The 17,862-nt window shown below is 43.0% G+C and overlaps 1 protein-coding gene across 1 annotated transcript in view; it reads right to left on the bottom strand.

Annotated features, from left to right (window-relative positions):
* Positions 1 to 2,912: 2,912 nt before the first annotated feature.
* The window catches only part of jarid2b (jumonji and AT-rich interaction domain containing 2b), a 247,489-nt gene continuing 232,539 nt past the window's right edge, over positions 2,913 to 17,862 (bottom strand). Inside the window, exons 14-18 of the mRNA XM_060904624.1 lie at positions 16,268 to 16,450; positions 15,990 to 16,120; positions 14,546 to 14,723; positions 11,851 to 11,958; positions 2,913 to 5,000 (exon numbers count right to left, since the gene is read on the bottom strand). Coding sequence (XP_060760607.1) covers positions 4,824 to 5,000; positions 11,851 to 11,958; positions 14,546 to 14,723; positions 15,990 to 16,120; positions 16,268 to 16,450 — 777 coding nt within the window. The 3' untranslated portion in view covers positions 2,913 to 4,823. The remainder of the gene's footprint in view (positions 5,001 to 11,850; positions 11,959 to 14,545; positions 14,724 to 15,989; positions 16,121 to 16,267; positions 16,451 to 17,862) is intronic.

Raw genomic sequence — 17,862 nt, 5'->3', positions numbered from 1 at the left:
TCTTTCAATAAGATTAACATGGTATATAGCTAGATTGTAATTAATTTGTAACAGACGCGAGATGGACAATCGTAACAGAAGTAATGGAACAGACATCATTTTGGAACTCATAGGCTTGACTTTGGCATATAAATATGTTTTTATTACATCTCAGAAAATTAAAGTTATCTTTTAACATATCATTCATTAAAGATTACATGTTTTGTGACCTGATGGTAAAAAAAGAAATGGTTTTAGGTGAATTTTTAAAAATAAGTTCATGTCCCCATTTCAGTACCCATAAGCATGGAATCACTCATATGGAATGAAAGTATTTGATGGTAAGAACGTACATTTTCAAGAACTATCATCATATTTTTCACAAATTGCTTGTCATTTCACCGGTTTGTTTACATTCTTCATCTTTAAGCATTAAAATTTGTTTGAAAATTACAGAACTGAAATGTCCAAGGAAGAATTAAATAAATGTCCTAAAACTATTCTATACCTCAGCAGCACGACAGCAATACGGCACTTTCTACAAAAAAACAACACTAAAGTCAATTTGTGTCGCCATCGATAGGCTTTTAAGAAGTCTGCCTAAGCAAAAATGATTTTGTCCAATGTTTTGTATAAAGTTATTTATTGAATTTACAAAAAAAAAACCCTGCCGTTTCTCAAAATCCAGTGAATGTGGACAGAATAAAACAGTTATTCGACTCAATCTCGTCGTACATGGCTTATAGCCGATATCAGCTCACGTATGACTCGATTTTGCGGAATAACTTAATATCATTATTATTATATTTATTACGACATTCTAATAGCTTTTACTCTGTCTGATTGTTCTGTTAAATCCCAACCTCATTAACTCAAACTAGTAAACCTGCAAACCTCAACTTGGACCTAATATGCTATGTCGGAAATAAAAAGCACTGCGGCAACAGATTAGAATTAAACATTAAAATAATGAGCCTTGTATTTGAATAGTTGGATGAAATCCGTGCTGAGAGACATCGATGGAATTTGACAATTAAACGGCTGTAAAATGCTTGAGAAGCCATACTCTATTATAATAATAATAATAATAATAATGAGTCAGATCAATAACCAAATGTGATTGGATCATGGTGACCCATCAGCACGCAGAGCAAGATGTAAGGTACATCCCAGCTTGTCTACTATCCTTCTAAAGAGTGAGCACAAGTATGTCTGTTAGTAAGAGGTTTGAGAATCAACTCGAGATTTTTGAGCCATTTTCAGTGACTCGAGTCATTTAGAGTGGAGTTGTGTTGTGATTTTAAAGTAAACAACAAACATATTGAGTTGTGTAACATGGCTAATAATCATTGCTGTTTTGCCCGATTTTATAACGCATTTATACACAGTATGGCCAAAAGTATGTGGACACCTGACCATCATTTGACTGCCATCGAGAGAGACGACCCAGTGCTCCGCCATAGGGGCCAATCAGACATTGCCCGAGCTAATTCCTCAAAGACTAAGCTGGACTCTCTGGATAGAGTAGAGTATCGGGGAACGTTAAAGGTCTACTTCCCTGTTTTGAGCACGGTAATCTCCATAGAATGACATCAGAGATGATTTGATCTTTTGATCAGAAACAACGGCCGGCGAATCTAGCTCTCCTTTGTGCCACTGGTCTAGAGATGGACGGGACTTCACCATAGATCACAGGTTTGGTTGGGTGGTCTTTTCAGGATAGGTTTTAGACCCGCATTAGCAGTCTTGTGCATGTGCCATCAAGGCGTTTTTCAAGTTCTTTACTAATGGTCCATGTTTCAGCACCATGAAGTAGTATGCTGTCGACACCGGCCCGAAAGAAGCCAACCTTGGTAGATTTGGCGACGTCCGACTCCCATATGATTTAAGCTGGTGCATGTGGCCCACGTTTGACCCTTTCTTGATATAAAGTCCTTTTTACTGTCAGCAACAAAAGATCTTAGTAGACAGTCGTTCAGATGTTACATTACAGGTGTTTAGCCAGAGTGATGTACAACATACCCAGAGCAACATGGGATCCAGTTGGGGGTCAGGTGCCTTGCTCGAGGGCACTTCAGCCATTCCTGCTGGTCCAGGGAATTGAACTGGCAACCTTTCGGTCCCAAAGCTGCTTCTATAACCATTAGGCTATGGCTTCCCCATAGACCATCAGACCAAATACATGGTTCTTCTCCAAACTGTTTCCACAAAGTTAGAAGCACACAATAGCGTAGAGATTGGAACCAAGAGGCCCAAAGGACAAGGACAGTCCTTAGTAAAACTTACAACCCGAGGACCTTGCTGTCACCGTCCCAGCTAGCTTGGCAATGGCAGAAGAACCCCAGGTAAATAGGGTGGGGCCAGTGCTGCACAAACTGCACTCCACAAGAAAAAGAAAATCCTTTGCGCAGGCTGAAGGACACGCCCATTTCCCTGCAGCTGTTGAAGCTGGGCCTGCCTATCTCAAATTGGCCTCTTCAGCCATCAGCGAGCCTGCAGCGGACATGGACAGCACCCGTTCAGAGATCTTCATTCACGAAGCCAAGCCATACAAGAGGCCCAAATCTGTCCCAGCATGACAATGCCCCCGTGCACAAAGCAAGCTCCATGAAGACATGGTGTGTTAAGGTTGGAGTGAAAGAACTTGAGTGTCCCGCACTTCAACCCCACTGAACACCTTTAGGACGAACTGGAACACCGACTGAACCCCAGACCTCCTCACCTGACATCAGGGGTTTACGTAACGGCAAATACAAGTTAATTCACACATGCTTCAAAAACTAATAATGTAAATCTACTGGTGCGTGTGCTTCCAAATTTCAGTTCAGTGGTTTGGAATCGCGAAGCCCAATCAGCATCCGTCACGATTGTGGGAGGAGCAAGTCTTAGTCATGACCAAAATACAGTACGTGTCTCAAATAGTCCAGACAAACTGAAAAGGCGACAAATTGTCCATAAGTTTTTATTAAAACTTGAGTACAAACTTGAAAAGTAAAAAATAAAGAAAGTAAAACAAAGAAAGCATGGCAATATAACAAACATGAAATCTTCCCGTGTGTGTGTGGAAAGGCTGAGACGCAGTGCGAATAAATTAACCAGACGCTGAGCAAATCTTTCATACAACCTTTAAGAAAAAAAAACCCAAAACGAACAAAAAACAAAACCAGCAAAAAAAGTGAATAAAATACATCATAAGGCCATAAAAACTCGACAACCACGATTTTTTTTTTCCTGTTGAAAAAAACCTGACTTGGTTTTCATTAAATAGTCCTAAAACAGTTCAGTCTTCTGGAAAGGACGACAACCATCAAACTGGATTATAGGTTTTTTTTTTCCTTGACAGTCACCACTGGCAAGCTCAGTGCAACATGAGTAGCTACTACATCGTTGAATTTTCAGTAATGAAAATGTAAAACCCTTTTTTTTTTGTTTAGGTATTTTTTTCCTCCCTTTTCTTTAAAAAAGTAAAGCTAAAAAACAAAACCAAGGAACCTGGGATGAAGGTGGGGAGGGGGAGGGGCATCGCTACTCCATATCTTATTCATCAGCGATATAAGCAGCACTTCAGATTTTCTCCACGATGCCAGAGGAACCCTGTACGTGTCTCACACACACACTCACACACACACACACACACACACTCTCACACCGGTCGGATGAAGAAACGGAAAGGTAAGGCTGTTTCTTCATCACGTGTTAGTTTTTCATCTTGTTTCCTCTTTCTGGCACCTCGACGCAGAGGCTCAAGTATTTAAACAGACATTTACAGGATTATGTACAAAAAAAAAAAGAAAAAAAAAGGTTGATGGGATCCTTTAAGAAAAATCACTCATAAGATAAAAAATAAAAATAAGGAAAAAAAATAGTTCACATTATACACCCTCTGCCTAGTGGCTCTACTTGAGACTCATCCAAAATGAAATGGAAAAAATAATGGTAAAAAAAACCCTCAATAATAATAATAATAATAATAATTAATGTTAACTGTTGAATTGTTTAGTCAGGAAGTGTGGAATGTTAACACGATTGCACATGTCGAAGCGGAAAGCCTCTGAAGGCCGACAGCACTCCTTTTCATTTACCTTTGTTTTTGTGTATTGATGTTAAAAAGAAATAAAATAAAACAGCACCAAAGAATCGGACGGAGCTCCTCGGCTGAAGATCTGAAGATCAGGCACAGTTACGGAGTCGCAAGCGTCAGCGCAGCAGGAGCTCGTCACGTCTGCACCCGTCCAATTAAAACCATCTGACATCTAAAACAAAAACTAAAAACAAGTCTCGCTTTCAAGTGTTACCTCGCCTTTGCAACTAATTCAAAGAGGTCAAACTCGTTCATTTAAAAACGAAAAAAAAAAAAAACAGATAAACAAAAGCAGTCCAGGCCGACCGGACGGCCTTTGTGTCTCTGGAATCTTGACACAAAAATAAAAAAAAAAATGTAAAAGAGGAGCACCGACGTGTCTCGATTCACAGTTCAGGCTGAGTGTGTATGCAGTCGACAGGGCCGAGGATGAGGAAAAAGGGTCCGTGCGAGAGGACGACGTCCGTCTCGGTTGCTTAATCAGACCAGAGAGCACGTCACCGTTTAATGCTAACTAAAAAAAAACAAAAAACAAAAGGAAAAACAACAAACAAACAAACAAACAAACAAAAAAAAAAACCTTCTTTCGCTCTAGTGCAAAAAAGGCAGCTCGCTCGCACACAGCAAGTCTCGCCGTACTGTAGGAGGCAGAAGATCTGCGCTGGAGAGAAACCGAGACAGAGAGAGAGGTGCGATTGGTTAAAAGTAGATCTCAGAGCAGGACGTCTCGACATCTCTCCGTCTCTCTCTCTCTCTCTCTCTCTCATGAGACAGCCATGGTGGTGTTTTTGCCCAAGCGGGTGAGAGTCAGCTCTAAGGAGGCGCCCTTCCTCGGCCGGCGCTTGGTCGGGGTTTTGTTTGGACTGGATCCGTTACAGCTTTCCGCTGAGCTCTTTGTAGCTTTACAGCACACCAGATTCACCAAACTGTTGATCTGTTCCTGGAAGAAGATAAACAGAGGATGGAAGAACAGAGAAGTTAGTCGTCATCATCATCATCAGAGCCGACTGCTTGAAGACTACAAGTGAAGCCCAGCTTCCTGTAAAACGTCATGAAAACGTTCGTCTGTTAAATCTGTATCTACACGACTCAACTCTCTTATTCCAAACGGATATTCTGTGTGAGAAAGTGCTCAGCTTTACGGCGAGTTCGCTCAGCAGTTATTTCTCTCGGGTCGTCATAATCTGATCACGTGATTTTTTTTTTTTTGCCCTCCATAGAACCCTGGGGGCGGCACGGTGGTGTAGTGGTTAGCGCTGTCGCCTCACAGCAAGAAGGTCCGGGTTCGAGCCCCGTGGCCGGCGAGGGCCTTTCTGTGTGGAGTTTGCATGTTCTCCCTGTGTCCGCGTGGGTTTCCTCCGGGTGCTCCGGTTTCCCCCACAGTCCAAAGACATGCAGGTTAGGTTAACTGGTGACTCTAAATTGAGCGTAGGTGTGAATGTGAGTGTGAATGGTTGTCTGTGTCTATGACTACGTTCAGACTGCACCCTGAAACGACCCATATCCGATTTTTTTGCCCATATGCGACCTGTATCCGATTTGTTATTGACAATCTGAACGACACAGATCCGATTTTTTCACATGCGACCCAGGCCGCTTGGATATGTGGTCCTAAATCCGATGCATATCCGATATTTTCACATGCGACTGCAGTCTGACCGGACAGGTCGCATTCATGCGACCTACACGTCATCAACAAGAGACAAACGTCACTATTCTGCGTTGGCTAATCCCGCCTCTTTGGTGGAAAACAACAACATTTGTACAGTTTTCAGAATTTAAATAGACTTTTATAGAATTGATCAAGCTAATGGTGGATTTGGTAGGGACCTGGATGTTGATCTGTTAGCCTGATTAAATAAAACAGTTTCTATAACTGATTTATAATTTAAACCATCCTGTATTACAAGATTATAAGATTGTTCTGGAAATTTCCAGTAATTTGACACCTTCGGTCTCATTAGTCTGCTGCCCACATTAATCAGATTATTGTGTGAGTTCCGCCACAAAAACCACATCGCCAGGTCTCGCCTCATCTCCATAGCAAACTGCACTGGTGTTTCTGCACCTTGAGCCAGCGCTGAGAGAAGTTGCAGAATTCAGCTGGCTATAAACAATCTAAATAAATATTTATAAAAATGTAGAAAAAGTTTATTAATATGACGAAATAAATATGTGCAAATTATTAAGCCTGAATTAAGAGTTTGGTAATACAGCGGCCGTATCCCAAACGACTGCCTACTGAAGCTCGAGTGCACTATATAGAGTTTAAAAATCCATTACTTCCTAGTAACATGTAGTGCACTTATATAGAAATTAGAGAGACATTTAGGAGTCAACCCTCGTTACCAGGCTACACGTTTTCATTTCAGTTCAGAAACAAAAACACACACGAGACCTCACACTTTAACACTAACCAGATAATTAAACAAACAAACAAACAAAAAAATCATTAAACTTGAAGAGTGCGCTTTTTTTTTGTTTACGTATTACGTAGATGTGCTTATTACGTGTCAATTTGCGCATGCGGGACACTTTTGGGTCGTTTTCCGTTCATATTGGAGATCGCATACAAGTCTCATATAATTGGTAATGTGAACGGCCTAACAAAAAATCGGATTTCACAACAAATCGGATATGGGTCGTTTCAGGTTGCAGTCTGAACGTAGTGTACGTGCAGCCCTGTGATGACCTGGCGACTTGTCCAGGGTGTACCCCGCCTTTCGCCCGTAGTCAGCCGGGATAGGCTCCAGCTTGCCTGCGACCCTGTAGGACAGGATAAAGCGGCTACAGATAATGAGATGAGAACCCTGTGGAAGCCTGACTCATTGAAAACCTGTTCCGTGTCCAAAATCGCTCACTCATTCACTACTCCCTACTCACTATATAGGGAATTACTATATTCCCTATATAGTGTAAAAAAAAAAAATATATATATATATATATATATATATATATATATATATATATATATATATATATAAAGGGGTGTTCACACGGCAACTTTTACTCCGGTGTAGCACCGGGGCTGCCCCGGTAGAGCATTCACATGGTACAAAGTTATAGCGGTGTCGCCCCTGAAAGCTGCTTAAACCGGTGCAAATCTAACCCTGCTCGGGAGGCGGTTTAAGAAATTTACTCCGGAGTAAATGCTAGTTTGCAGGGCAGCACCGATATAAAATGGGACGTCTGAACGCTACAGGGGTAGACTCGCTACGCGTGAGGAGAGTTGATTACATGCGGGCATTGCATAATTTGCATCCTGGTATTTTGCGCTTCCAAAATGGCGAATATCAACAACAACAGAACTTCGTGTCTTCCAGTGTTGCCAGATTGGGCGGTTTTAAGTGCATTTTGGCGGATTTGAACATATTTTGGGCTGGAAAACGTCAGCAGTATCTGGCAACACTGGTGTCTTCATCCACGTTGTTTTCCCGGCGCTTGGTGATGCCATGACAACCGGGAAAAGGAAGTACATTTTCACGCATGCGCATATTTCATTTCCGCATTATTACTATCGTATAGCACGATCGCAAAAACTGCCGTGTGAACGCAAGTGGGGCTGCACCGGTGCCAACACGCTTCTCTCTAGTAAGCAGGTTTGTGACGTGTGAACGCTGCACAAAATTTACACCGGTGTAAGATATATCGCAACAAAATACATCGGTGCAAATATGTGCCGTATGAACACCCCTTATGTTTTCGGACACTATTTGTCCGCGCTGTCATTTACGTCATTACTGTCGCACAAGTAAAACGTGCCAGATCAGTCGGCTGGTGGGTTTCAAAATAATAAATACAAGCATGTGTGTTTGTGATAAATCCATATTATACTGAGCGCATTTCCCACATTAATAAATACAAAGTACCTGCAGCTTTCAGTTCTTTTAAATCAAGGCTGAATTCTTTCTTCTTTGCTGCTGCCTTTTATTAAATCAAATTTGAGGCTTTTAATTTTAATTTAAGGGTTTTCATTTCCGGTTGAGAGTACGTCGTGCGCGTTCTGGCTGCCGCTTCTCACCGGAGCTCTTATTTTATTTCTTTTTCTATTTTTTTTCTTTCCTGTGTGTTTGTGTAGTTTGATGTTTGTTTGAGTGTTTTGTCTGCCGGTTGTGGTGTAGCTCCGGACCTAGTTTTGGGCGTCGGTTCCCTCCAGGCCTTGGTTCGCCGTGGGTGATGCCTGTGCTCCCAGCTATGGACTGCAGTGAGCCTGTTGCTCATTTTACATCGTGGTTGTCCAGCGCTCTGTGCTTTAACACTTGGCGTGATGGTCCGAGCGATGTTGCTCGGTGGCGTCGCGGTGGCTGTGCAGGCGGTTTGGGACACACCAGCGCTCTGCATGGCGGTGCTTCTCTGCTCACATGTGGATCCACGGCGTGGTGTTCGAGCGATGTTGCTGACGGCATCGCGGCGGCGGTGCTGGAGATGTGGGACTCGTTTTCGTGCGCCTTTTGGTGGGACTGTGGCTGCTACACCACAGGAATTACATCCTGACCCCTACTCAGTGGACTTTTTACTTTTTATTATATTTTTATTTATTTTTTTCTTTCCTTGTCTATAATTGTAAAGCGTCCTTGGGTTTTTTGAAAGGCGCTATATAAATTTAACTTATTATTATTATTATTAATTTGATTTCTTTCAGCGAGATCGCAATGCATGATGGGATACATTACTTGGTTAGTGACCGTCTACTTTTCTTACACTACTTTTCGTGATGCATTGTGGGATACTTTGAGTGCACTATATAGAGTGTAAATAATCCTCACTATACATTCGGACTATATAGTGAGTAGTGGGCGATTTTGGACACAGCGCTCATCTCTGTAGTTTAATGCCACTACGGGATATACTTTGATCTTAGTGCAGCAAAGCGAGACGTTTACTGGACAATACGCTTTTAAAACGTCATTTCCGGACGCCCGGCTTCACTGGGGGTCTGTGGAGAGTCGCTGACAGTAAGGCGGGACTGAATACTGAGCTTCTCTATGATGATTGGTGATTGGAGGAACTCTCAAATCTCTTTTGAATGCCATGCGACAGTGTTTTAAAACTAGCTGCTGCTCATTCTCGTTCTTTTCTTACCAATATACAGTTCATATTTCCATATCCTGTAAATAAAACTGCAAATATAGGAGTTCGTGAGTTTGTTACTTTCTTTCGTTCTGGTTCAGTAAAGGCTGTTTATTTTAAGCCAGGCAATGGACGGGAAATCTAGCCAGCTAATACCGCAAGTTGGCCTAGTGGTTAGCGTTTACGCCTCTTGACCAGGAGATCGTGAGTTCTATTTGCGGTCGGGTCATACCAAAGACTATCATAAAAATGGTACCTACTGCCATCTGGCAAGGCATGCTGCAATACAGATGCGAGTGGGGAAGGCAAACTCTTGTGGTTACCAGAGGACCAACCCCCCCCCACTGTAACCCCAGCTGTATAGGCGAGAGGGCTATCGAAATGGAGATTGGCACCGCACCCATGTGCCTTAAAGAGTTAGTCAGTACTGGGACAGGAGATTGCCTGGGAAGACCAGATTCTAGCATGAGAGGGACTTTGACTTGACTTGACTTGACTAGCCAGCGAGCTGTTAGCTGTGCAAAATGGCAAACCCTGCTAATGCTGGTGTCAGGGTTTTTTTCTAGAAAAATTTAGTATGAGGGCGCTCACCATGGCGAGGGAGCGAAGCGGGGGGGGAGATGGTGCCGGTTGTCCCCCCCCCCGCCATGCAAAGCCTTTGAAAAATGCTCCAATGGGACATTCTGAGGCTATCTGAGAGGGAAATTGTAACAAATTGTCTGTCAACATTGAAAAAGAAAGAAGTAATCTTCTTCTGCCCTGGACAGCCTTTGGCTTTCTTCCGCTTCGTGCCGCGGGATGACATCTTTAAATGCCCAAGTGTCAACAAAAACAACTCGCGAACTACTTCTGTCAAAAGCTCCCGCGCCGGTGGGTGAAAGGTCATTCAGTCTAGAGAAATCTCGCTCTACAAGTCAGCTGACCTTGTATGTAACCCATGTCAAATCTCGCGAGAGCAGCCGCGACAAGTAAACAACTAAACAACATGGCGCCTCAGTCTGGAAAACGCCAATTCGGATTGTTTTTGCACCGTCTGGCGGTGTATCTACTATGATTGGAATATTTTTGGAGCAATTATAACGTATTTGATGATCAGACACATTGTCATGTAGTGTTGCTGGGATGTTTTCACGGAGTCGGTAAGGGGGTGCATGCCGAGAGTAAGAGGGCGCAGCGCCCCTGTTCCCCCGTTTAGACGAAAGCCTGCTGGTGTGACCTGATTTTGATGTTCTTCCTTACAAATCAAAATTACAAAACAACAGGGCAGATCAATGCCCAATATCAATTTAATTCAAAAGTCAGCGAGACACAGTCGCTCATTTCAGCTGTCTCTGTATAACAAAGTAAACTGGTTAACTGGGAGGGCTTTGACCAAGAGAATGTCCTGTTGGCTTTGTCTCTTAATAAGACCATCCCAGGGATGTGTTATTGGGTCAGAACTGGGTTTTGGAGATTTGGCCAACTTTGACAGAGCATACGAAAGGCATGAGAAAAGCAAAGAACCCTGAAGTTCATGCGGACGCTTAAGTTTACTTGGCAGAGTCGGAGTGGAACACGGCAGGATTCACATATAAATAACAACAAATTGACAGATAAGTGAAAATATGTTTATTACGTAAACCTAAAACTCAGCTTCTTCTATTTCAGAGACCACCAGCCGCCACTGATCATCACCACACTTAAGGCCTCTGCATGCTCTTGCAACAAGGCTTTCGCAGATAGCTTTTCGCAGACAGTTGTAATTTATCGTTGAGCGGGGAGTAATAGGCGTGCGCGATGTTATTCACCGGCACAACGCAAGGGGGCGCGAAGTCGCTAGGAGTAGTTGGTGGGTGTGGTTAGTGGAGTGTTTATCCTCCGGTTACTTATAATGACTAGAACTTTTTTTTTTTTTTTATAATGACTAGAACTGGAGTCGTATAGATGTACGTACTTCCTCGATCAACCGCTCTTCGTGCTGCTCCATCTTTGCTCGTGTTTTTAAAAATGCTGGTCGTGAAAACAAACCAAACCGGGAAAGTAGGGAAGCGGAAGTGCGTGTACAGCGGATGTAGAGTGGACCAATCAGAGCCTTCTTGTCTGCGACGCTGTCTGCGAGGCTTCTGCGGTGGTCACAATTTTTGGGAGGTGCGCGCAGAGCGTCTGAGAAGGTGGGGGGGGCTACGCAGACGCTATCTGTGACGCTATCTGCGAGGACTGGGTTGTCAGCATAAATTGGCCTTAAAACCCAGACTCAGAAACATACCGCAGTAACTTCTGGACTGAGGAACTGATTAAAACAAAGACAAAGGTGCCAATACTTTATTCGTAATGAAAGCGAGAGAAAAAGTGCCAGCTGGTCATGTCGTGTTCATCAGAGAACGTTTCCTCCGCAGTTGCTTTATCAGAGATTTTACACGGTTGTTTTCTTAATACACTGAAAAACGTTTCTCATGATGAAAGAGCGCTCCAGCTTGAGTGCATCTGTTTCCACTCATCTAATCTAAACAGGCCATGTTCGAACAGTGACCCGAACCCCACGCGGTGCAGCTCGAAAACGCTCGGCCAGCACCGAGATCACGCTGGAATTTTAAACCAAAGGACCCAAGTGACATGATGGAGGCTGTGGCGGAAGCCGAAGGACGTGAAGGAAAACCGAGCGAACACAAAGAGCACCATCAGGATCAGCGAACTCGACTCCGCAGCGCCCCCTGCAGGCTCAGAGTCGCCGTGAGGTTTACCTCGTCGTAGCGGTACATCATCTTCAGGCCGCGACAGGATTTGTGTTTCTCGACGTAGCGCAGTGCACACTCCAGACAGAACACCACGTTATCGTTCTCCTGCACCACCTGCAACACAGACGCCACTTCAGTCCTCAGTTCCTCACACACACACGTATAATATATTAAAGCACAGGAGGTCATTTCTAGAGATCAGACACACCAGGAGAACAAATAGTACATATTAAAGTGGACGAAAGTGATCAAAATAATAATAATAATTATAATAATAATAATAAGTGTTTTATTCCACTTATACCGCAGCAGTTTGCCAAAGTTCCCTTTTTTTAATGAATTAAAGAACATCATTTTTTTTAACCGCTTACTGTTACATTTAATATTGTTGAACATCTGCAAAACAACTTCCTGTTCTCACTTAAGTTCAGGGTTGGGTTTCCTAAAAGCCTCTTAACGCCAAGAGCATCTTAACTAGGAGAGAGAGTGTTCATTGTGATGCCCGCTCTAACATTTTAACGGTGATCTTTGTGCTGCGATGCTTTTGGGAAACCCACCCCTGACCAGTTGCTCCCTCACTAGCCACACCCCCTTTGAAATCAATACCAAAATTAAAAATAAACAAGAGTGCTCCGAGAGCACAATATCCCCCGCTGGCAACTATATCTATGCTATAAGTGTTTAAAGGAGAACTGAAGGCAAATTTTTTTAATCATCAAAATTCTATTTATCATTTTATTAAATATCAGAATGCATTTCTGATCGCTATTTTGTCGCTGCTATAGCAAGTTATGAGTGTTTGAAATATGCTCTGTAATATATCAGTCCATATGCCAAAGCGATGGCCGTAAACGAGATTCGTTGAGACCTGTGCGAGACATCGTAGGACGGAAGTAAAATGTACAGCGGAAATCAAAGTCACCAACATCTGCCAACGTTGTCAAAAGACGTGCGCGCCCTCTTTCGAATGCTGACGTAATCAAGCCGGAAGTTTTGTTTGTTTTGATAGCAATCAGGAAAGTGTGAAAAAAGTAGGCAGGAATCGTCATTTAAACTCGTTTTTGTGCAATACTTCGTTTGGAAAACAGTTTTCAAAATGGCGGCGCTGACACCTGGCTGACACTTCACGTTTCGAAGTCTCGCACAAGTCTCGTGAAGATCGCGCGGATAAGCGACGCCTGCCATGGACCAAACGAACTAAATTCAACACAGCTAAAAACCGAATAGGCCGATAAGTATCATATTTAATTGCCAATACGAGTCACGATATAAGGTTACTAAAACCGAAAACGTAATTGAATAACACGTTAATTAAGAAGTTTAAAAATGACTTTAGTTCTCCTTTATTACACTCACATGAAATTGTCAGAGTATAATTTTGTTAATTAAGGGCTGTAACTCTGGTAAAATGTGACCGAATTGAATGAAATTTCAATATGTGTATTACTGACAAATAAAGAATCCTGCCAAGTTTTGTGAAATTCCTCTAAAAATTGTGAGAGGAGTTGATTTCAGAAGGTGAGCACCCTTTCCTTGGATGGACAGACTGACGGACATCGCCACGACATCATCCACCTTCGGGCCTTTCGGCCAGCGGGGGATAAAAACAAAAAATGCATCTTTCTGTGTCAGAAAACCTACAGCTTTACCTCCGAGTGCTGACACTGGAGACTCCTTTCAACTTCCTGTATTAAAGTTTTTTTTTTATGATATTGTATCATAAAATTAATGCATTAATATAATATAATATAATATAATATAATATAATATAATATAATATAATATAATATAATATGGGCGGCATGGTGGTGTAGTGGTTAGCGCTGTCGCCTCACAGCAAGAAGGTCCGGGTTCGAGCCCCGTGGCCGGCGAGGGCCTTTCTGTGCGGAGTTTGCATGTTCTCCCCGTGTCCGCGTGGGTTTCCTCCGGGTGCTCCGGTTTCCCCCACAGTCCAAAGACATGCAGGTTAGGTTAACTGGTGACTCTAAATTGACCGTAGGTGTGAATGTGAATGGTTGTCTGTGTCTATGTGTCAGCCCTGTGATGACCTGGCGACTTGTCCAGGGTGTACCCCGCCTTTCGCCCGTAGTCAGCTGGGATAGGCTCCAGCTTGCCTGCGACCCTGTAGAACAGGATAAAGCGGCTAGAGATAATGAGATGAGATAATATAATATAATATAATGACTCCACCCCTTCCGAGTGTAAACCGGACTAGTATGATCAGTGATGATCTCCACACGGAACGACTCGGGCAGCTCTACACTGGGCGCTTACGTGGGCGGGGAGTGGAGTCTGTCTGAGTGTAGAACATTCACATGGCGGTGCGCTGTCACGTCGGGATAACAAGAGAAAATTACACAAAAGACCACATTTTCAAGATTGACAAGTCTTTTTATGAGTGTAGCGGCAACTTTTACAGGCGTGTCGGTCATATTGTGAGCGTAGCGGGAAGGAAACACTGTGTATCGGCCTGACACGCTGAAACGGCCCAGTTGGAACCCTGCTTAAATATTCAAATATATACATTTACGCAGCTTTGTACAAATCATTTAAATCATTTTATACATGGAATCTGAATCAAATCACGTTTTGTTTTTTCTACAGCATATACTGTACTCTTCTTTACACTAAAATGCATGATGTGTTATTCGAGGTGTGTGTGTGTGTGTGTGTGTGTGTGTATATATGATTGCGGTCTCACCATGGACAGGTAACAGAGGTGCTGGCACATTTGGCATCGTCTCTCAGACGACTCGAGCGCCGGCCACTTGCGTGGTTTCTTCCTGTTGTCTGCGTGACTGTTATCATGAGCACCGTAGCGTGCAGAGGAGAGCAGACCGGCCTCGTAGAGCTCCTGCCTCTGCTTCATCTCTATGTTCCTATAATACAACACACACACACACACACACACACACACACACACACACACACACACACTTATTTGTCTGACTATCCTTCCAAGGACCTGCACCTAGTAATGAAAAAGAAACTTTTTCACTCTGTTATTTTTTCATTTTTGTTAAAGGGGAACTGAAGTTATTTTTAAACTTGCTTTATTTCTTAATTAACGTGTTATTCAATTACGTTTTCGGTTTTAGTAACCTTATACCATGACTCGTATCGGCAACTAATTGTAATGAAATATTATACTTATCGGCCTATTCGGTTTTTCGCCATGTTGAATTTAGTTCGTTTGGTCCACGGCAGGCGTCGCTTATCCGCGCGATCTTCATGAGACTTGTGCGAGACTTCGAAACGTGAAGTGTCAGCCAGGTGTCAGTGCCGCCATTTTGAAAAATGTTTTTTCCAAGCAAAGTATTGCACAAAAACAAGTTTAAATGACGATTACTGGCTACTTTTTCCAAACTTTCCTGATTGCCATCAAAACAAACAAAACTTCCGGCTTGATTACGTCAGCATTCGAAAGAGGGCGCGCGCGTCTTTTGACAATGTTGGCAGATGTCGGTGACTTTGATTTCCGCTGCACGTTTTACTTCCGTCCTACGATGTCTCGCACAGGTCTCAACGAATCTCGTTTACGGCCATCGCTTTGACATATGGACTGATATATTACAGAGCATATTTCAAACACTCAGAACTTGCTATAGCAGCGACAAAATAGCCATCAAAACTGCATTCCGATATTTAATAAAATGAGATAAATAGAATTTTGATGATAAAAAAATTTGCCTTCGGTTCTCCTTTAAACAGCACTACTACTTTCCTTGTGGGGACCGTCCACACATCCCGACAAGGTCAAAATAGTCAGATTTTCTATCCTTGTGGGGACGTTTGGCCCTCAGTCGTATAAAAACTCCTACACACACACTTCAGTCCTACTATCCACAAAATGTAGAACATTTATGAAGGTAAAAACAGGAACTCTCAGCCTTTCAGTCACCAGAGGTGGATTATTACTGCACATTTAAGTCATGTTAATTATGCTACTTTTCATTCTCTCGACAAAATGTCTCTTTTTTTAAACAAAACACAAAATGTATGTCATTCCATCTTCACTGCTTGTGCCTGAAACAACTTTTAAACAACATAAAGTGCTTCTTTTTAACCTCCTGACCAATCAGATTGCCAGCTGGGAGCCAAAAACGAACAAAAAAACCCCGCACAAATCTGTGTGAGGTGCTGACCTGAGATCTTTGAGAAGAGAGGAGATTGTACTCAGCAGAAGTGCATTCTCTCGTTTGGCCTCGGCCGTGGCGATCTGGTAGAGCAGCTTCTCCATGGAGAAGGGCTTAGCGATGCGCCTGCATTTCAGATCCTGATCCGAGGGGAAACACACACACACACACACACACAGGGCAGATGTGAATATCCTGACTAAACAGAGCAGGACGTTAAGGTGGTGGTGGTGCTGTAATCTATCAGTCCAGCAGGTGGCAGCAGAGGGCAGGGATACTCGTCTCACCTTAGCAGCCTCGTAGCCCAGGTTCATCCACTGCGGTGTGGCGAAGTGCACCGTCTCCGACACACTGTAGCCGCAACATACTCTGGAGACAAACGTGCCAGGAAAAACCACCACGAACTGTCCGCTCTGCTGCACCGTGCGGTGAACTTTAATCCCCTCACGACTCAGCACCTCCGGAGAGATCTTACAGACACACACACAATTTCATCATCATTATTATTATTATTATAGATAACTTTGCGCCATTTATCACTATTGGTGTTGGAAATTATAGTACTGGTGTTTGCTTTGCCGTATTATTGGATACTCTATCATTAATTATTAGCATAACACTTATATTAATTAATATTTCTGCATATTCATAAACTGCATTCCCAAAAGTCTGCCTTTTGTCAGTATATTAATACTATTGTTTGGTTCATTGCTGTTCGAAGGTAAGGCATATTAATATTGCATTCATCTCATCTCATTATCTGTAGCCGCTTTATCCTGTTCCACAGGGTTGCAGGCAAGCTGGAGCCTATCCCAGCTGACTACGGGTGAAAGGCGGGGTACACCCTGGACAAGTCGCCAGATCATCACAGGGCTGACACATAGACACAGACAACCATTCACACTCACATTCACACCTACGCTCAATTTAGAGTCACCAGTTAACCTAACCTGCATGTCTTTGGACTGTGGGGGAAACCGGAGCACCCGGAGGAAACCCACGCGGACACGGGGAGAACATGCAAACTCCGCACAGAAAGGCCCTCGCCGGCCACGGGGCTCGAACCCGGGCCTTCTTGCTGTGAGGCGGCAGCGCTAATCACTACACCACCGTGCCACCCGCATATTAATATTTCATTATTTATTTATTTATTTATTATAGAGTCAGACTTTAAAGGAGACGTATTATACCCCTTTTCCACAAGCTGACACGGTTCCCTGAGGTCTTAATGAAACATCTGCGACATGCTTTGGTCAAAATATGACAAGGATCAATCCCACAGCTCCCTTCTCACCCTCTGTTCAAAACGGCCGATTCGAGAGCCTGTTCCTTTAAATGATAATGAGACGCTGCTCACCCCGCCCCCTCTTCTGCTACGCAATCAGGCAGCACTTGTTTCTTCATGAATATTCATTAACAAAGGCAGTAGTGGAGATACTCACATGAGGGGGCGGGATTATTCTAATGAGCTCTGCTTGTGACATAGAAAGGGGAGCCGAATCTGAACGGTTTGTTGAAGCATGTTTTCTGATCGTCTTAAAATATTACATTTTACATAGTATGTGCCATTTAAAGGGTTAATAAAAGTTCGTTAGTATGTTTGTAGTGTTACTGGTATATTAGTATTGGTGTATTGGTTAATCACTTGCTAACATATTAGCACTTTTTAGCACTGGCCAGTTTATTACTATTGTTTAAGAAGTACACAGGATGCATTTTGTTTTTGTGTTGTTGATGTTTCTTTGATTCATTAGTGTTTAAATGTCTAACAATGACAATAAAAATAATTCGTATACGTAAATACGCAGGTGATAAGAAATCATGCGTGCTGATTGGCTGAGAAATTCGGACGATTTCTCGATAATCACCTCGAGCGACTCGG

This window comes from Neoarius graeffei, chromosome 22 (assembly GCF_027579695.1).
Source record: "Neoarius graeffei isolate fNeoGra1 chromosome 22, fNeoGra1.pri, whole genome shotgun sequence".
Taxonomy (NCBI): Eukaryota; Metazoa; Chordata; class Actinopteri; order Siluriformes; family Ariidae; genus Neoarius; species Neoarius graeffei.
Note: the sequence above shows the minus strand (reverse complement) of the source record. Positions and strands in the feature narration are given on the sequence as shown.